Below are 20,977 nucleotides of genomic sequence, written 5' to 3'. Positions count from 1 at the left end.
CAGGAGGATTCTTTACCAAGAGCGCCACCTGGAAAGTCCTCAGAGATGGAGTGGGGAGTGGTCATCATTTATATGTTTTTTTTACTGAAGGATGTACAGAGGAATTGATCAACTCTAACGAATATATTTGTGCTTTTCTCCTTGTTGCTGTATTGCGTAGACAGCCTGATGGAAAATAAAAGAGGTGCCATTTAGCACACACTCAGTATTTCATGCCGGACAGGCACCATGCTAATCACTTTACAAGTATTAGGTCATTAAATCTATGGCTCAGTTAATATTAAGTATTAATTCTCTGAGGGTAGCTATATTATTATCCCCATTTTACAGAAGAATTGGGGGTAGAGGTTAGATAACTAGCCAAAGTTGTACAGCTATGGGGTGAGTTAGGGTGGGATTCAAGTCTCAGCAGTCTGGCTCCAGAGCCTGTGGTCTTAACTCTTTACACCACTAGCTTTCATTACAGTCTGCTGCATTGTCTACAGATCTGCAGTTTGTTGAATCCACGGACAGAAACTGAGAATAAGGAGGACTGGCAGTACTTGGCTATTTTCTATAAGAGACTTGAGCATCCACAGATTTTGGTATCTGTTGGGGTCCTAGAACCAGTCCCCACAGATTCCAAGGGACACTGTCTTATTGATCAAATCTGAATGCTTTAACTCATCTGCATGACAGTCTTTTTACAGTAATGAAAATGAGTCTTGTGGCTAATAAATTCATTGGCCAAAGGCCAATAATAAATGAAAAGATGCTCAACCAGTAGTCAGGAAAATGCAATTGAAATGAATATACCACTAGTTCTTTACCTGATTGGAAAAATTGAACAGATTCATAGCATCCAAGTGTGAGGGATAAGGACATATACTCATATGTAACTGGTGGGGAGGGTGGAAGTAAAAAATTGCTTCGAATTTTTATTTAAAATTTTAAATAAACATTTCTTTTGACTGAACTCCTAGGGATTTATCTTGTAGACATAAAATCACCAGTACATAAGGATGCATGAACAAGGATTTTTTTTTTTTTTATCATGCTATCTGTAATGACCCTAAACTGGAAACCACTTAGCAGCTGGAAAATGCTGGCATAAATTATGCTGCATACCAAATATTGGAGTTTGGGGAAACTAAGCAACAATTCCTCCCCTAGCTAGCATGCATGCATGCACACGCTCAGTTGTTCAGTTGTATCTGATTCTTTGCGACTCTGTGCCTCCAGGCTCCTCTGTCCACGGGGTTCTTCAGGCATGAATACTGGAGTGGATTGTGTTTCCTCCTCCAGAGGATCTTCCCAACCCAGAAATCCAACCTGAATCTCTTGCATTGCCTGCATTGCAGGCAGGTTTTTTTTTTTTAAACCACTGAGCCACCTGGGAAGCCCTCTCCTTCTAGTTATGTAACCAGTTAGGAAATAAGACCCAAGGGACAGAGGGAGATCAAAATATTGTCTTTATTAGTGATAAAGCTGACTGTGTTTCTCATTTGAATTCTTATCTTGAATGAGATGGACTTATGCCCTCAACTACTGGTAGTGAAGGACTGATGCTGAAGTTGAAACTCCAATACTTTGGCCACCTAATACAAAGAGTTGACTCATTGGAAAAGACTGATGCTGGGAGGGATTAGGGGCAGGAGGAGAAGGGGACGATAGAGGATGAGATGGCTGGATGGCATCACCGACTCGATGGACATGAGTTTAAGTAAACTCCGGGAGTTGGTGATGGACAGGGAAGCCTGGCGTGCTGCGATTCATGGAGTGGCAAAGAGTCGGACACAACTGAGTGACTGAACTGCACTGGTAGTGATACAGGAAGGACAGCAGGGGAGGGAGCACAGATCAGAGAATGTCCTTGTCTAAGTGCAGACTGGCCATCAAAGACCGCAGTCCCTGAGTGAGTCCAGCATGCCCAGTGTCTCCTCTCAGATTCACCAGTTGGGCTAGTCATTTCCTCCCTCCCTGGAGAGGAGGAAGTGCAGAGTCATAGTGGAGAGAAGGTGGAAATTCTCCTTTTATATTTTCCCTCCTAGGGAAGGGAGTGGAGATTATTCTTCCTTATGGAAATCTACGAAGTGTGGAGTGTTCCCCTCTCCTCCAACACAATGTTTTGGAATATCATGCAGTGTCAAACAGTATAACTTAGCTCAGTGTGAGCAGACTTGGGAAGATGTCTGTCATATTTTAAGTGAAAAATTGAGCTATAGGTGATTTTTATACCATGATTATATTAAAAGGAGAAACCACGTATATGGGTATATTTTTGTAAATATAGAAAAAAGTATTTAAACATGTATTGTAGTTGCTGAGAAGAATGGTGTATGGAAGGTTTTGGCGATGGGGAAACTGAGCTTTTTCCTTGCATTTCTCTGTATTGTTCAGTTGTTCAAATGAATGTTTATTAATTTTATAAGAAAATGTCTAGTTGAGAATAGTTATGAGATACATATGGGCTTCCCTGGTGGCTCAGATGGTAAAGAATCTGCCTGCAGTGCAGGAGACCCTGGTTAGATCCTGGGTCCGGGAGGTCCTCTGGAGAAGGGAATGACAACTCACTCCAGTATTCTTGCCTGGAAAATTCCATGGACAGAGGAGCCTGACAGGCATCAGTCCATGAGGTCACAAAGGAGTCAGACATGACTGAGCAACTAACACTTCATACTTCACTTCATGATACACACACACACACACACACACACACACACACGTATGTATATATACATATTTTCAGATTATTTTTCCATTATAGGTTATTACAGGATATTGAATATTGTTCCCTGTCTTATACAGTAACTACAGGATAGATCTTGAAATTTTTCATTACAAGAAAAAAAAAGTTGTAACTGTATGGTGATGGATATCAACTAGACTTACTCTGTTGATCATTTTACAATATATGCAAATACTGAATCATTATGTTGTACACCTATAAGGGAGCCTTAGTGGCTTAGCTGATAAAGAGCCTGCCTGCCAATGCAGGAGACGCAAGAGATGCAGGTTCGATCCCTGGGTCAGGAAGATCCCCTGCAGAAGGAAAGGGCAGTCTACTTCAGTATTCTTGCCTAGAGAAGCCCATGGACAGAGGAACCTGGTGGGCTGAAGCCCATGGGGTCACAAAGAGTTGGACACGACTGAGCTACTGACATACATTGTACACTGAAACTAATATAATGTTATATGTTAATTGTATCTCAATTAAAAATATAAAGTTGTCTGCAAATATTGCATTGTATGTTCAGTGGTGTTGCCTTCAGCAGCTGGTGTCCCCTCTTCCCTTTGGCAGTTCAGTGGTCTTCAGTGAGAACTTATTTCTAGATGGGCCTAACGCGTCCCCTGCACCTTGCTTTATTTCTCCCCCACGCCCAAGTGTGCATGTACGTGATCAGTCTCTTCATTCGTGTCCAACTCTTTGTGATCCTGTGGACTGTAGCCCGCCAGGCTCCTCTGTCCATGGGATTCTCCAGGCAGGAATACTGGAGTGGGTTGCCATGCCCTCCAGGGCATATTCCTGACCCAGAGATCAAACCTGCGTCTCCTGCATCTTTTGTGATGCAAGCAGATTCTGTACCACCAAGCCACCAGGGAAGCCCCTACACCCAAGGCTGGTGGGGAATTTTGGGAGGGTGCGCTGGACTGGAGTCAGGGTGGTCTATTGCTTGGTGACGGTGAACCTGGCTGAGTGAGTGATTGGCCATCTCTGGGCTCCGCTTTTCTTATCTGAAAAATGAGATGTTGGAATTACATGAGAATATTGAACTAAATGAATCATTCTTGGGGGCTGAGCAGATGGACTCTGAACCCTGTATCCCCAAGTTTAAATTCCCATATTGCCACTTACTAGGTGTGTGATACTTAGGAAACTTTTGTAACCTCTCTGACTTACAGGCAGAAGGATTAGAGCAGTGCTAGAATATATGGGGTTGGTCAAAAGTTCATCTGGGTTTTTCTGTAAGATGTGATGGAAAAAACCGAATGAAGCTTTTGGCCATCCCAATAGTTAGCACTCTAAATACTGATAGTGTTAGTCACTCAGTCAGGTCCAACTCTTTGTGATCCCATGGATTGTAGCCCAACAGGCTTCTCTGTGGAATTCTCCAGGCCAGAATACCAGAGTGGGTTGCCTTTCCCTTCTCTAGGGGATCTTCCCGACCCTGGGATTGAACCCAGGTCTCCCGCACTGCAGGTGGACTCTCTACCGTCTGACCCACCAGCGAAGACTACTGTAAATACTAGCTATTATTAACTAACAATGAAATTAATTGTAATGGGGAAATGGTATCTCCAGAGAGGTAGGTGCCAGCATGCTTATGGACAAGGTTTTCCAGGATTCCTCAAATATTCCTCCTGAATTCTATCCAGTCTTCCCTGTCTACTTGGCCAGTGATTATAAGGATATGGTTTATGGGGTGGGAGGCAAGCTAGAGGGATATCCTTAAAAGATACTACCCACCTATATTAAGGTTTTTCTTTGCCATGGCTAAACAGACGGCTTAAGTATTTTCCCCCTTTTGTATACACTGGAGTCAGTTTCTAAAGGGTTTTCATTGTAAATTATAATAAATACATGGTATGATATTTACAGAATAAGGTCAGCCATGAGTCTTCCTGTACCATTTAAACTCTAAACAAGTATATAGGATTCTGTTCTGAAAAGGTGTTTAGCTGCTAAGTTGTGTCCGACTCTTCTGCGACCCTATGGACTGTATCCTGTCCAGCTCATCTGTCGATGGGATTTCCCGGGCAACTATACTGGAGTGGGTGGCCATTTCTTTCTCCAGAGGATCTTCCTGGATCAGGGATCCAACCTGCGTCTCCTGCATTGCAGGTGGATTCTTTACTGCTGAACCATCAGGGAGGATTATCTCATTCCAGAAGGACTGGATGACTTACTCTGAACTAGTGGAGAGAGGATTGTTAAGTGAGTATAAAAAGTCAGAGAAGGGGACTTCCCTGATGGTCCAGTGGTTAAGACTTTGCCTTCCGATGCAGAGGGTGTGGGTTTAATCCCTGGTTGGAGAGCTGAGATCCCACATGTTTAGGGCCAAAAAAACCAAAACATAAAACAGAAGCAATATTGTAACAAATTCAATAAAAAACGTTAAAAATAGTCCATATTAAATGAAATTTTTTTTTAAAAAGCTCAGAAAGTTTGCACAATTTGAAGAGTTGGAAATGACTTCGAGCAGCTTAATTAAAGCCTCCCCCTGGACAAGCCTGAGGCCTTGGGAGACAACCACAGGCAATGACTAAGCATCTCGATTTAATTCCTGGAGCTGCCCTGCAGCTGAGTGTTTGGGGGCCATTTACTTTACATCTTAGTTTGCTCAATAGTCCTTGAGGGTTGTTGGGAAGATTGAGTGAGGAGATAGATGTGAAGTGGTAAAGAATCTCCTTGCCGATGCAGGAGATGAGGGTTCAAACCCAAATCAGGAAGATCCCCTGGAGGAGGAAATGGTAACCTGCTCCAGTGTTCTTGCCTGGGAAATTCCATGGACAGAGGAGCCTGACAGGCTTCGGTCCTTGGGGTTGCAAAAGAGTCAGAGGCAACTGAGGGACTGAGCACATACATTTAGAAAAACAGCCAGTATTTGTGTTGCTCAGTACACATACACGCTCAATCAGTGCTGACGGTTATTACTTACACGTGTGTGTTTGAAACAAAAGGCTGAGGGATCATGAACTTTCTCGACAAGTGTAAACCCTTTGTAGGCTAATGAGCTTGTGACCTAAGTAGGAGCAGGGAGGCCAGGGCACTGCTGGGAAGCCTCTCAGTAGCTGTTTGCAGTGGGCTGAGAGGCACCTCCAGGCAAGGAAGGGGCCCCAGCTTATGCTGAGCCTCACGGCATCCCTCACAGATTGGGTTGGGTGTTGCCAACTTCCCACCTGCAGGCTCCAGGAAAATGAGGTCTGTTTCATTCCTTGTCTTTGAGTCGAGGGTTCTTTATTGGGAAGTGTTACAGGCCAAATTATGTTCCTGCAAAACCCAGTTCTGAAGTCCTAACTCCCAGATGGTTGGATGGCATCACTGACTCAATGGAGGTGAGTTTGAGCAAACTCCGGGAGGTGGTGAAGGACAGGGAAGTCTGGCGTGTTGCAGTCTGTGGGGTTGCAAATATTCAGACACGACTGAATGACTGAACAACAAAAAACCTCCTCCAGTATCTTAGAACGTGACTGTATTTGAAGATAGTTCCTTTCAAGAGATTACTGAGTGAAATGAGGTCTTTCTTTTGGGTCCTAATCCGATGACGATGTCCTTATAAAAAGGAGGAAATTTGGGAAGACCCTCTGGGAGGGAGATGTTGGCCGCCTACAAGCCAAGGAGAGAGGCCTCAGGAGAAACCAACCCTGCTGCCATCTTGAACTCGGGGCCTCCAGAATTGTGAAGCAACGAAGTTCTGTTGTTGAAGCCCTCCTGTCTGTGATACTTCGACATGGCAGCCCGACCAAACTAATACAGGCAGCTACTAAATTCTCCCCCGATTGATAGTGTTTCTGGGCAGACTATTTGAAGGTGAAGGAAGTGATACAATATCTTCAGTAGGGACTCAGGCTAGGTTTTAAACTCTGGTTCTGTTGCTCACTGGCTTTGTGAATTCAGCCTTTGTTTTTTCTTTTCCTCCTGTGTAAAGTGGGAGTAAGCTACTTCATAAAGTTGTGAAGCTGAAAGGACTTCATCTATATAAAGTTTATCACTGTGCCTGACACTTGGTAAGCAGTCAAAAAAATAAGTGTTGATTGTTACAATGAGATGGAATATCAGTTAGGAGTTTGGTTATAAATTTGCACGTTGATTATCACTTTTAAGTACTGTTTGCTTACCTACAAGCTTGGAAAATGGCTTATCACAGATTTGAAGGCTTTTCTTGCTGACCTCCCAAGGAGCTTGGAATTAAAGTATGACAAGGATGTCTTTGAAAGTGCAAAGTAGCTAAACAGTATGGTACAGCCACTTTTTGTTTTGTGGTACAGAAAGGAATTGCATTTTTTGTTCTCGTCCCCAGCCACATTCATTTGTAGGAGGCAATGCAAAAGAGCACTGTTTGTAAAACAGGGACGCCTTGCCTTTAAATAAGGAATTGTTTAATTAGGTTGGTTTCGTCTTGGGGCATATAAGGCAGCGCTGCTGAGAAAAACATTCCAGGCCTGAACAGCTGCCTTTGTCTCATTGGTGAGCCGCCGGTAAATCACTGTGGTAGGGAAATAATTTTGGATTGTTAATATTTGCTGTTTGTTAAAAATAGCCAGCTTGCATCTCTTCATTAGGAGGCAGGCAATGTTTTGTGCTCCTGGCAAAGTTTGGGTTTTTTTTTTTTTTTTGGAACGTAAATCCCCAAGAAATGCCTTTGCAACACATGAGAGCAGAAAGATCGAAAACTTCCATTGGAAGATTGCAGCTCACTGTGACTGGGCTTCCCTGTGGCTCAGATAGTAAAGAATCCGCCTGCAATGCAGGAGACCCTGGTTCCATCCCTGGGGTGGGAAGATCCCCTGGAGGAAGACATGCAACCCACTCCAGTATTCTTGCCTGGAGAATCCCCATGGACAGAGGAGCCTGGTGGGCTACAGTCCATGGAGTTGCAAAGAGTCAGACACGACTGAGCGACTAAGCACTGAGTGATGGCCCTTTGGTGAATTAAGTCAGACCCTTGGGCACATATTTTTTGGTTTTTTGTTTTTTTTTTTTTTTAATGGGAGGATAATTGCTTTACAATATTGTGTTAGTTTCTGCCATACATGAATCAGCCATAGATGTACATATGTCCCCTCCTTGTTGGAACTCCCTCCCACCTCCCTGGGCACATGTTTTATCTCCTTGCCGTGACTTTGAAATCTTGCGAGAGTGGTGGAAATTGAGCTCTTGCTGAATCCGAGTTGTGTTTGATCAAAACAGCTGTGCTATACCATTTCCTTCTGCAGAAGGGGCTGGGCAATCCTTTCATTGTGAAGGGCGTGTTGTTGGACACCATGAATGGAAATGCAGCTTGCTTTCCTGCTCTAGAGGGAGGGCATCAGTAGAAAAATAAAAACTTGGCACATCTTCCTTTTAAATATGAAAGTGTGAAAGTCTTAGTTGCTTGGTCGTGTCTGACTGTTTGCTACCCCACGGACTGTAGCCCGCCAGGCTCCTCTGTCCACGGGATTTCCCAGGCAAGAATACTGGAGTGGGCTGCCATCCCCTTCTCCAGGGGATCTTCCCAATCCAGGGATCAAACCTGTGTCTCCTGCATTGCAGGCAGATTCTTTTGTGTCTGAAACCACCAGGGAAGGGTTTATTAAAAGTAAAACTACCTATTTTCATCTTCTTTGCCCATCTACATGGTTAACTCCTGACATTTTGCTGCCTGTAAAAAGCACATTTTTCTTTAAGATGAAGCTTTTTTCAAGTTAACGTCTGTTTATGCCTAATTCCTCCCTCAACTTGATTTATATAGTAAGTGCTAATAAATGTAGCCCTGAGGATAGAGTGAGTAGAATTAAATAAGAATTGTTAGGAGTTTCTTAAATGCCCTGATTGTGTGTGGTGCGTGTGTATGAGAAATTCCATATGGAAATTGCAATTATAAATTGGAAAAAAATTTACAAAGAACTTGCCAAGATTCCTGCCATCCTGATAAAAGAGCCATATTCAATTTTACATGTCTTTGCCTTTTCACATGCTACTATGTTTTAAAATATAGTTGTACATATCTATATAGTTTTATCTTCTGCTTTTTATTAGTTATAGCAAATGTTTTTCATTTTATTATAGGTGCTTTGTAAGGCCCATTTTTAATACTGTTATACTGAACAGGTTTACCATTAATTACTGTCCCTCTATTATCCTATATGTAGGTAGATTTTGCTTCATTTTGTCTTGTAAATAATATCTTGACTTTTGTTTGGCATTAAGCTTTTTATCATTCCAATGAATAAATTTCCAGGAATTGGTCAAAAGTGTTACTCGTAGTAAATACTATCTACCATATTCCTTTTGAAAGGATTATAGTGCCAGGTGCGTCCTTTTTTTCACGTGTTAACCAATGTCTTTACTAATTGTTGAACTTTTAGTTTGCTTCTTTTTGCCATTAGAAATAATATTGAGGTGTCTTTTTGTGTGTATGTGTATTAAAAATTTGGTGCACATTTCTAATAGGAAATTGTGGTTTTAAAATTTACAGTCACAGACTGGCTAGGAGGGGAGTTTAGGGGAGAATGGATGCATGTTTATGATGTATAGTTGAGTCCCTTTGCTATTTACCTGAAATTATCAAAACATTGTTAATCATCTATATTCCAATATAAAGCAAAATATATAAAAAAAAGATTTACAGCCACAGACAGATAATGCAAAAAATAGAACTTTAAGCATTTTTCCCTATTAAACTTAGTTTTCAAGCTGAATTGCCAGTTTTAGGCAGCTCACCTCCTGTTTAAGGCTGTGAAGGTTTGCCTCCCTCTGCACCTGGGAATCGGAGAAGGCAATGGCACCCCACTCCAGTACTCTTGCCTGGAAAATCCCATGGATGGAGGAGCCTGGTCGGCTCCAGTCCATGGGGTCGCTAGAAGTCAGACACGACTGAGTGACTTCACTTTCACTTTTCACTTTCATGCATTGGAGAAGGAAATGGCAACCCACTCCAGTGTTCTTGCCTGGAGAATCCCAGGGATGGCGGAGTCTGGTGGGCTGCTGTCTATGGGGTCACACAGAGTCAGACACGACTGAAGCGACTTAGCAGCAGCAGCAGCACCTGGGAATGAGTTGCAGACTTTTGTGCTCTTGGTGGGCATCGGGTCCCGGTGCCATTGGGACTTTGCTGGCCTCTCCATCTTTGTGTTCCTCTAGAGTGCTTCTTTATACAGTTGGCCATCTCCCCCGGCTGCATTCTGAGAAGCCAGGCAACCATCTTGTCTACTGTGATATCTGCATCCTTCCTCTAGACTTTTCTAGGCATCCCATCCACTTAATGGTCTGAGCATCTTTCCTTTTACCCTTTTGTCCCGGTGTCTTAAGTGCTGGTCTTGTGTGGTTCTGTGCTAAGTCACTTCAGTCGTGTCCAACTCTGTGGACTGTAGCCCACCAGGCTCCTCTGCCCATGGGATTCTTCAGGCGAGAATACTGGAGCGCGTTGACATGCCCTCCTCCATGGGATCTTCTTGACCCGGGGATTGAACCTGAAGCTCCTGCATTACAGGCAGATTCTTTACTGCTGAGCCACTGGGGAAGCCCCAAGTGCTAGTTCTACCCCATGGAATCTCTCCTTCAGTCTGCTGGCCAAACATTTTTATCAACTTTTGTGCCGAAAAATAGCTCTCATATCATTAAAGAGCTTTTCTCTCCTCTGGGATTAGGGTGAAACTCCATGCTTTAAATTCTTCACTTTTGCTCTTGAGCTATGAAGATAAGCTTTCAGAATTAAAAAGGAAAAAGAAAAACTTTCCTATGTTTCTGGAGACTGCTTTGACTTTCAGATTTATCTCTGCTTTAGGTTTAGAAAACTCTACTCAGGAACTGGAAAACCCAGGGATTGCCTCTCTCACCCTAGGCTGCATGGCCTGTCCCTGGGGAAGAAAGGAATGTGGAGGACTTGGGCAGCTGCTTGAATGATGGGTGGGAAAGGGAATCAGTCCAAGGGCAACAGTGAGGAGACTGGGGAAGCCAGTTCTTAACAACACAGCAGTTAAGTGCTGTGACTTAACTGGTGACTGCGTATTAAGTTTATCGAACACACAGTTTGTGTGTTGTCATTGTTGTTCACTCGCTAAGGTGTGTCTAGCTCTTTGTGATGCCATGGACTGCAGGGCACCAGGCTTCCCTGTCCTTCACTGTCTCCTGGAGTTTGCTCAAACTCATGTCTATTGAGTCAGTAATGCCATCCAACCATCTCATTCTCTGTTGCCTCCTTCTCCTCCTGTGTTAATTTAGTGGATATAGAATAATATTAAGAGCAAGTACTTGTCAGTGCCAGGACTGTTTTGAGTGATCTTCTAAATTAACTTATTTAGTCCATAAAACAACTTGAGAAGGACTACCACTATTCTTTTTTTTTTTTTTTGTCCATACCACATGGCATGAGGGATCTTAGTTCCCTGACCAGGGATTGAACCCTGCATTGGGAGCTTGGAGTTTTAACCACTGGACCAATGGAGAAGTCCCTAGTACTGCTGTTATTACCTCTACCACACGCACTAGGAGCCAAGACGAAATGAGCTTTGTAACTCTTCAACCTGTGAGTGGTGAAGCCAGGTCTTGCAGCCCAGTAGACTGTTGTTGAGTCTCTAAGTCGTGTTTGACTCTTGTGACCCCATGGACTGTAGCCCACAAACCCACCAGGCTCCTTTGTCCGTGGAATTCTCCAGGCAAGAATACTGGAGTGGGTTGCCATTTCCTAGTCCAGGAGATCTTCCCAACCCAAGGATCAAACTCGTGTCTCCATTGGCAGGCGGATTCTTTACCACTGAGCCATCAGGGAAGGAAGCCCTGGTTCTATTTCTGGTCAGGGACTGGGAGGTGATAAGTACTTAATTTGATTATAATTGAAGGGGAATCCTTTTCTCTTGTATTTGTGACAATTTTGGCTTTCTTCTTTCAGGAGTTTGATCATTTCATAAAAGGTGGTTCTTTTCCTATTTAGGAAGGCATCATCCCTTTACTGTTTTGGTTTGTTCCTATATTAATATGTATTTCCTCACTAACTTAGCTGTTCCTCTGATGAGGATAAAGAAACCTTCATTTCAACTACTTGGAATCACTAGGGTTTAAAATTTGTATTATCTCAGGTCAGTGACTTGTCTTCCAGAGTTGTGTTATTTTTTAAAATATTTTTTTAATTTATTTGGCTGTGACGGATCTTGGTTGCAACACAGGGTCTTCATTGTGGGATGTGGGGTCTAGCTCCCTGACCAGGGGTTGAACCCAGACCCCCTGCGCTGGGAGCACAGCGTTTTAGCCACTGGATCACCAGGGAAGTCCCGGAGCTGTGTCATTTTAAAAACATATTTATTATGAAAAAGGTTAAACATAAAGGTGAATGTGGAGATAACAGGAGAGCAAACTTTTCATGTGCCTAACACGCTGCCTCAGTGGTTTTAAACTCATGGCCAGCCTTGTTTCATCAATACCAGGGGTTCTTCACCTTGGCGGTGTTGACATTTTAGACTGGAAGAGTCTTTGGATGGGAGGCTGTCCTGTGACTTGTAGGATATTTAGCAGGATCCCTGGCCTCCACCTACTATGCCAGTAGCACTACACCCCTCCCCACTTTCTGGTTATGACAACAGGAAGTGTCCCCTGGGGACACACCATCCCGAGTTGGGGGCCACTGACTTATACTCACTCCATTCTCCCTCCCTTTAAGATTATTTGGAAGTAGATCCCATAGATTAAGTCAAACCCCTTTGTGGATTTATTTCTGAAATGTAACATATATATATGTAAAATATAATGTCCAGTTTTGTTAGCCCTTCAGAGAGGAAAGGAGCAGAGATCTAATAATGTTTGTATATCAGTTGCTGTCAGATAGCTACTCTTGGCTGCAGAAATACCAACTACCAAATACCTACCAACTACCAGTATTAATATAAACTAGGAAACACAAAGAAATGGATATCGTGCTCCAGCCTGTGTATATTTTTAAAACTGTAGTAAAGTATACAAGATACAAGGTTTCCCGTTTTAAAGCATGTAGTACAATTTAGCGGCAGTAAGTACACTCACTCTTGTCATGCAACTATTACCAAATCATCCGTCTCCAGAACTCTCTTCATCTTGTAAAACTGAAACTCCATACCCATTGAGTAATAATCCTATTCTCTCCACCCCTCAGTCCCTGGCAAGCACCACTCTGCTTTCAGTCTTGATAAATTTTATTTTTCTAGGTACCTCATATGAAGTGAAGTGAAAGTCGCTCAGTCATGTCCAACTCTTTACGACCCCATGGACTACACAGTCCATGGCATTCTCCAGGCTAGAATACTGGAGTGGGTAGCCTTTCCCTTCTCCAGGGCATCTTCCCAACCTAGGGATCAAAGCCAGGTCTCACGCATTGCAGGTGGATTCTTTCTCAGCTGATCTATGAGGGAAGCCTGGTACCTTATATAAGTGGAATCAGATATTTGTCCTTCTGTGTCTGGATTATTTCACCTAGGATAATATCTTCAGGGTTCATCTGTGTTGTAGCATGTGTCAGAATTTCCCCCATTTCAAGGTTGAACAATATTCCATTGTGTGTATTTATACCACATTTTGCTTATCCATTCATCTGTTGATAAACATTTGGGTTGTTTCTGTCTTTTGACTGTTGTGAATAATGCTGCTCTAAACCTAGTGGGCAGATATCTCTTCAGGACCCTGCTTTCAGTTCTTTTGGGTATACACCCAAAAGTGGAATTGCTGTATTATAATTTTTTGAAGAACCACCATACTGTTTTCCATAGCAACGGTACCATTTTCGATTCCCACCAGCAGTGTACAAGGGTTCTAATTTCTCTAAATCCTTGCCAATGCTCATTATTTTGTTTTTAAAATAATCACCATCCTAATGGGTGTGAAGTGGTATCTAATTGTGGTTCAGCATGTACCTTTTAGGATGTACCTCTAGTAATTGAAAAGCAATTCTGCTAGAACCTTCCTGCTAGAACTAAGTGCTGCCATTGTGTGTTTTCAGTTTCGCCTTAGAATAGTTCGCCCTGGAACCCTCAGCTAGCCATCTGAGGGTTGGCTAGAGACTCACTGCTGGGAAGAAGGTGGAGGGGTGGGTTGTGTTTGTGTCCAGGGGGGAAACTTTTAATCCATAGTGAAGTGTTGCATTTGGGCACCAACAGTTCAGGGAAAAGATTCTGGTTAGATGTGGAATCAGAATCCATTAGGCATGGAAGACCACTTCAAAAGGAATTGAAACCCAGAGCATGAAAGTTTCCTCTTCTTGAGTTGAGGGTAATGACAATGTCTTGCTCACTGTCCCCAGTATCCTATGTATGGAGTCAATCAGTAAATGTTTGTGAAATTAACCCATGAATTACCTAAGTCCACCCAGTTGACCTTTTAGTGGCAGAACGAGGGCATTCTGTTGGTTACACATGATATTATGGTGACTATTATAAAAAAATAGCAGATTGCTCCCATGGCCAAGTGAGTCGTCTTTTTCTCATTTTCAGTCCCTAGGGTAACAAAGTCAGATGTGATTTTCCTAAAGTGAGGCCTGCTGTTCCTTGACGATAGGTTTAGAGGGGTCTTGAAGACAACCAGCCCAGCTCAGGAGACTTGGGGTTGGCTGAGTGATGGATGCAGGCTTTGATCACTATTAAATCTATTTCACTTCATCCTTGCCCATAACTTGCACAGTCCAACCTCCCTATCCTGTGTTTTTCATTCTGGAAAAGTCGAGCTCATAATGGGTGCCTCTGTAGGACTCTATTCTTCTAAACCAAGTTGTATCCATCCTGCCTGCATAGAAGAATCACCTGAATGCTTTGAAAAGTCCTGTTGCCAGGCCAGTTACATCAGAATGCTTGAGGAGAGGGCCTAGGCAACAGTATTTTTAAATGTTCCTAACATTCCTCAATTTTCATTTATTTCCTGATTGTCCATCTGAGTCGCATCCCTCCTTAACCGTGAACTTCTCATTTACTTTGGGTGTAAAGGGCACACAGCGTTAATGTCATTTTACAATTACTTGTGGGTTATCTGTGTTCTGTTGCCAGGCAGACTATAAGCTCCTGCAGGCAGAGATCATGCCTCCTTTCTCCTCTAGCCCAGTGGCTCTTAAGCTTGAGTGTGCAGTCTCTCGGGGGGTGTGATAAATGCAGATTGCTGGGCCCACCCTGGACATAGCTAATAGGCCAGGGGTGGGGCCCGAGAGTGTGTGCTTCTAACACAGGTGAGGCTGCTGGGCTGAAGCCATACTTGTGAGAACTGCTTGTTCTAGCCCCTGAGTGTGAGTGAAAGTCACTCAGTCGTGTCCGACTCTCTGCGACCCCATGGACTATACGGTCCGTGGAATTCTCTGGGCCAGAATACTGGAGTGGGTAGCCTTTCTGAATCACTCCTCATGGCCAGGGATGCTCAGTGATTACTGGCCAGCCAGAAAGAATGGAGCAGATTTCTCCTTGTTTGCACTTCTGAGTCACTACATTCCACTGTGGGCTGGACTGAGAGAAGGAAGGAACGTGTGATTGACCACCTACAGATGATCGTAACTTTGACTTTCTAGCTGCTAGTTCCTTTACATTCAGAACCTTGCTGAGACAGTTATTTTTCTATTTGTGTGTGCATGAGGTTTTTTTCTTTAAAGATTTTTTTTTTTGATGTGGACCATTTTTTAAAGTCTTTATTGAATTTGTTATAATATTGCTTCTGTTTTATGTTTTGGGTTTTTGGCCCTGAGGCATGTGGGATCTTAGCTCTCTGACCAGGGAGCAAACCCGCACCCCCTGCACTGGAAGGTGAAATCTTAACACTGGTCTGCCTGGAAGTCCCTATGTGTGAGATGCTAGCTGTACATTTAGTCTATAAAGAGATACGACCAAATCACACAAGAGAGGATCAAACTTCACCTCATCTCTGTCTTTCAAGGTAGAGAGTAAGGGTGGGACGGTAGTGGGAACATGTTTTTGGAAAGACTTGTGGAGAGCGATCTCCAAATAGAGGGGAAAATCAGCACAGTCAATTCTTCAAAATAAAATTCTTAAGAGTATTTCCTATGAATTATAAGGAGCATTCTTGTTTTCTTTTATTACCAAAATAGTTAAGCTGGAGTAGAGCTGATGTCGCCTACCTCCAGCCCTACCATGGAGCATAATAACCCTGATGAATTTCACTAACAGCCACAGTTTTTTTGTACCATGAAAAACTGTCAAGGCTGAAGTTGAGGATCTATTCAGATACTATATCCTTGATCCCTTCTAAAAGCAAACTTCTAAACAGAAAACTGAAAACTTCAGTTTTCATTCTGAATACTCTGAAAAGGCTAAATTACTTTTCTAGGGTTAATTTAATGGTTAAACCTTTCAATATATTTTGTGTTAAGTCCCTTGCTCTTTCCTAAGGGTATCATCAGTTCAGTTTAGTTTAGTTGCTCAGTTGTGTCCGACTCTTTGTGACCCCATGGACCGCAGCACGCCAGGCCTCCCTGTCCATCACCAACTCCCGGAGTTTACTCAAACCATTGAGTTGGTGACGCCATTCAACCATCTCATCCTCTGTCGTCCCCTTCTCCTCCTGCCTTCAGTCTTTCCCAGCATCAGGGTCTTTTCCAATGAGTCAGTTCTTCACATAGGTGGCCAAAGTATTGGAGTTTCAGCATCAGTCCTTCCGGTGAATATTCAGGGCTGATTTCCTTTACAATGGACTGGTTGGATCTCCTTGCAGTCCAAGGGATTCTCAAGGGTCTTCTTCAGTACCACAGTTCAAAAGCATCAATTCTTCAGCACTCAGCTTTCTTCATAGTCCAACTCTCACATCCATACATGACTACTGGAAAAACCATAGCTTTGACTGGACGGACCCTTGTTGGCAAAGTAATGTCTCTGCTTTTTAATATGCTGTCTAGGTTGGTCATAACTTTCCTTCCAAGGAGTAAGCGTCTTTTAATTTCATGGCTGCAGTCATCATCTGCAGTGATTTTGGAGCCCCCCCAAAATAAAGTCTCTCACTGTTTCCACTGTTTCCCCATCTATTTGCCATGAGGTGATTGGACTAGATGCCACGATCTTAGTTTTCTTAATGTTGAGTTTTAAGCTGACTTTTTCACTCTCCTCTTTCACTTTCATCAAGAGGCTCTTTAGTTCTTCTTCACTTTCTGCCATAAGGGTGGTGTCATCTGCATATCTGAGGTTATTGATATTTTTCCTGGCAATCTTGATTGCAGCTTGTGCTTCATCCAGCCCAGTGTTTCTCATGATGTACTCTGCATACCTAAGGATATCAGGAAATTATAAATATTTTATAGTTTCTTTCAGGTAAAATATTTTTGAGAGAGAGGTCATTGAGATTTTTCTGAGGAAATATGGTACCTATTTTGCATAACTAGAGAGTTTTGATATTAAAAGTTTAATGCAAAAAAAAAAAAAAGTTTAATGCAGGGCTGTCTCTTTTTCTGAGGGTCTTTGGGGTACCCCCCTTGGATTTGGGCAATGCTCTTATTTGTTGTTAATTTAAAATGAGAAAAATTAGAGTCAAAAAACAGCTGATGAGGGACTTCTCTGGTTAAGACTTCACTCCCTGCAGCGGGTTGCAGGTTCGATCCCTGGTTGGGGAGCTAAGATCCCACATACCTCAGGGCCAAAAAACCAAAACATAAAGCAGAAGCAATATTATCATAAGTTCAATAAATACTTAAAAAAAAAATGGTCCATATTAAAAAAAACTTAAAAAAAGCCCCCCCAGACCAGCTGATGATTGTTTTGGAGAAGCATTTGATTTCTTAGGTATCAGTGAGGGAAAGGGCTTCCCTTGATAGTTCAATTGGTAAAGAATCTGCCTGCAATGCAGGAGACCGTGGTTCAATTCCTGGGTCAGGAAGATCCGCTGAAGAAAGGATAGGCTACCCACTCCAGTATTCTTGGGCTTCCCTTATGGCTCAACTGGTAAAGAATCCGCCTGCAATGCGGGAGACCTGGGTTCGATCCCTGGGTTGGGAAGATCCCCTGGGGAAGGGAAAGGCTACCCACTCCAGTATTCTGGCCTGGAGAATTCCATGGCCTGTGTAGTCCACGGGGTCGCAAAGAGTTGGACACAACTGAGCGACTTTCACTTCACAGTGAGGGAAGCCTCAAGGATTTGATTCATCTGCCTCTCAAAAAGAATATGTTCTTTATCTTAGGATAATGCTAAGGGCTGGGGGTAAGGGAAGACGCTCAGCAAAGTGACCTCACAGTCAACTAAGGCTCTTTCCGGTAAAAAAAAATCTCCAGTTTGTCGGTGGGAAAGCAACTTTGCGTCATCTCAAAGGATTGGAGAAGAAACTTTTGGGTTTATCACTTCTTCTACCAGATGAGGGTATGGTTATCTTTTAACCTTCTCCAAACGAATGCTCTACTGAGCAAAACATCCGTGTCTGAGAGGCATCTTGATGTAGAATCTGAAAGAAGGAGGGAAAGAAAATTCACACACAGGCCAAACAGTAAAGGTTCTGATTCTCATTTCCCCTTATAGGTGAATTTTGTGGCCTGCCAGCTCTTTGCGTTGTTTGCTGCTTTCTGGTTCCGCCTCTACTTGAGTCCTGGTAAAACCAGTCCTGATGTCCGGCATGCGTTTGCCACCATTTTTGGCATCTATTTTGTCATCTTTTGTTTTGGCTGGTGAGTATGAACCTCCTACATTCTAAATGTTTATCATTTGAGTGTTTTTGTGGAGATACTCTTGGCATTTCCCAGACACTAAGGAAGAAAAAATATGACATTTACTATTATTGTAAAATAATGGGTATATTGCAGGAATTTCCAGAAACTGAAACCAATAAATTGACTCTAATAGAAGTTAATTCAGTGAGTTTTTCTTAAAATTAGACTTCTGCTGATCTCACCCAGGGTCATGTAAATGGAATGCTCTAAGGTTAAATTTTCCCAGCAAGGAACTTGTCCTAAGTGTTATAGCTATTGGTGTTTTTCTTGTATCACTGCTAGAGATGCTGGCATTAATTCTGCACTTAGAGTAGAAGAATAGTTTTAGGGCCCGTCTATGGGAATGTGTCTTTCTTTAGCAGGGAAAGCCTTTTCTCTACTAGGTAAGCTGGGCAGGTTCCCTGGAAGGGACACTTCTTAGGAAAGAAGTTCCAGGAATGAACATTTCTAGAAGTCCAACTTGAGGGAATTTGTTCAGAGTAGTAGCTTATGGCTCCTCTTCCTCCAATGAAAATTTGAGAAAGGATGATGAGTATTTTGAATCACCCCCTGGTCAAAGTGATGGTGTCTGGGGCAGCTCAGTTTTGGTCTTGATACTTTGAAGTTAGAAAGAACTCTCTTCTCTGCAGTTGGAGGTCTATGTCATGACTTCCTAGTGTCTTATCAAGGTATCTTACTTGCATAGAATGAAAATACTTGATTTATTTTCTCTTAAATAAACATGAGTTGACTGATCACTTGCTTTTTGGTGGGAGTGGAGGTGGAGACCGCCAAGAGGTATGATAATAGGAAATACATTCGGTGTCCTCCCTTTCTCCCCACGATATCCTGCAGGTATTCTGTGCATCTTTTTGTGCTGGTGTTAATGTGCTATGGAATCATGGTCACTGCAAGCATATCCAATATTCACAGGTAAGACCCTGAGGATGAACAACCCAAGGTGAGGTTTTTCATGATCTTTAAAATCTGTTTCCAGGATGAAGGGATGCCTTCTCCATTAGCCACATGTGGTATATCCTAAGTTCTCTGGGGTATCTGAAGGGAGGGATGGAAAACCTTAAATGCTGGGGGTCTTTGGAGATGATGCAAACTGTGATGCAAACTGGGACTCAGGGGAAAGAGAGTTTATCAGAATTAGGCAGCCTCATTTGTCATGGCACCAACCTGGAAAGTGGTCACATTATGGAATACTACTCAGCCATGAAAAGGAATGAATGATTGCTACACACAATGTCATGGATGAATCTCAACATCAATGTGCTGGATGAAGGAGATCTCATGAATTCTGTTCTCAAAAAAGCAAACTAATCTGTAGTGACAGAAATCAGATTGGGGTAACTGGCAGTGAGATGGCTCGGGGAGATGTGAAAGGGATCACAAAAGGTGTGAAGCAGCCTGGGGAGGGGTGATGAATATGTCTGTTATCTTGAACTTGGCTCTGATTTTCTGAGTGTGACATGTGTCAAAACTTTGGATACTTTAAATATGCCCAAAGAAGTGTTAAAAAAGGAAGAAATATTCTTTACTATATTTTGACTTCAAAGTGAAGAAGTAATTTAATTTTACCTTGAAGCTTGCATGCTTGGACAATCCAGGAAAATACCTGGAGTGGCTGTCTTGCACTGTCTCTGATTCCTGTGGTTTTTCTGAAACCTCAGAATTAATTCACCCTCTCAGTAACACTGGAATGTGAGCTCTGTGAAAACAAAGACTTTTCTCTCCACTTTTGTAGCCTCAGAGCCTAGAACAATACCTGGCACAAGTAAAGACTCAGTAAATATTTATGGAATGAATGACTGAATATACTTGAAAAGACATTCACCCTTCGTTGGCTTCCTTTTTGGTGACTTCTCTGGGAAAGCAGACGCCTTATTTCAACCTCGGAAAACTCTTTGATTAAGACTATTAGCACAATAGTTTTCTTTCTTAAAAGCATTGGAATTTAATTTTTTAGTGTATCGTCTTGTAATTACTTCCAGTAAATTTCTGGTTTGCAAGGGAAAATATTTTTGCCTGCTTTTAACTTGGATAGTCATTGAACTTCGTATTCAAATGAACTTGGGAAATTTGAATTCTAGTCATCTCTCTGCTAAGTGTCTTCCTTAAAGGAGATAGTCATTCCTTCAGAAGGGAAATAGGAAATCTGTATTTCTATAATTTGTTGAGAATGGATTTGGGAAATGCTTCATATTATGACAAAATGCCTTTTTTTCAGTGGGAGGTAAAAATGTGTGGCTTTTCCTCCACTTGACACTGGAAGCTATTAAATGATGAATAAAAGTGTCGCATCTCTAAAGCAGGTTTCCAGCTACCTCACAAACTGTAATTTGTCAGCTCTCCCTGCATCTGTGTGACGCTGGTGAGGTGGGGTCCACCTTTCAGAGGGTCCAGCTGTATTTCCAGGCTTGCTGTGTTAGTCTCCAGCCAGAAGTGGGATCCTCCAGCCTTGGTAGGGAGATCCCTTCACAGGCAGGCTCCGACTGTTTCTTCACGATAACGTTGTGGTGGCAGAGGGCCGTGTCATAAGACTGGAGAGAAAAAAAAGCCAGAACAAGTTCGTCTCCTCCTCCTGTGCGTGTGTGGTTGCCAGTCCTGCCGAAGGCAGGAGTGGTTCACATTTCCCCGTGGAGGGGAGTTGTTTCCTCTTGCTGCTGGGAAA

At 42.7% G+C, this 20,977-nt stretch overlaps 1 protein-coding gene across 6 annotated transcripts in view; it reads left to right on the top strand.

Moving 5' to 3' along the window:
* The window catches only part of MBOAT1 (membrane bound O-acyltransferase domain containing 1), a 108,180-nt gene that overhangs the window by 41,900 nt on the left and 45,303 nt on the right, over positions 1 to 20,977 (top strand). The window contains exons 2-3 of one of the 6 annotated variants that reach the window (XM_043449947.1): positions 18,131 to 18,276; positions 19,153 to 19,230. The exons of the other annotated variants lie outside the window; for them this stretch is intronic. Coding sequence (XP_043305882.1) covers positions 18,131 to 18,276; positions 19,153 to 19,230 — 224 coding nt within the window. The remainder of the gene's footprint in view (positions 1 to 18,130; positions 18,277 to 19,152; positions 19,231 to 20,977) is intronic. 6 annotated transcript variants of the gene reach the window in all.

This window comes from Cervus canadensis, chromosome 28, assembly GCF_019320065.1.
Source record: "Cervus canadensis isolate Bull #8, Minnesota chromosome 28, ASM1932006v1, whole genome shotgun sequence".
NCBI lineage: Eukaryota > Metazoa > Chordata > Mammalia > Artiodactyla > Cervidae > Cervus > Cervus canadensis.
This window is presented reverse-complemented; position numbering and strand designations above follow the sequence as displayed.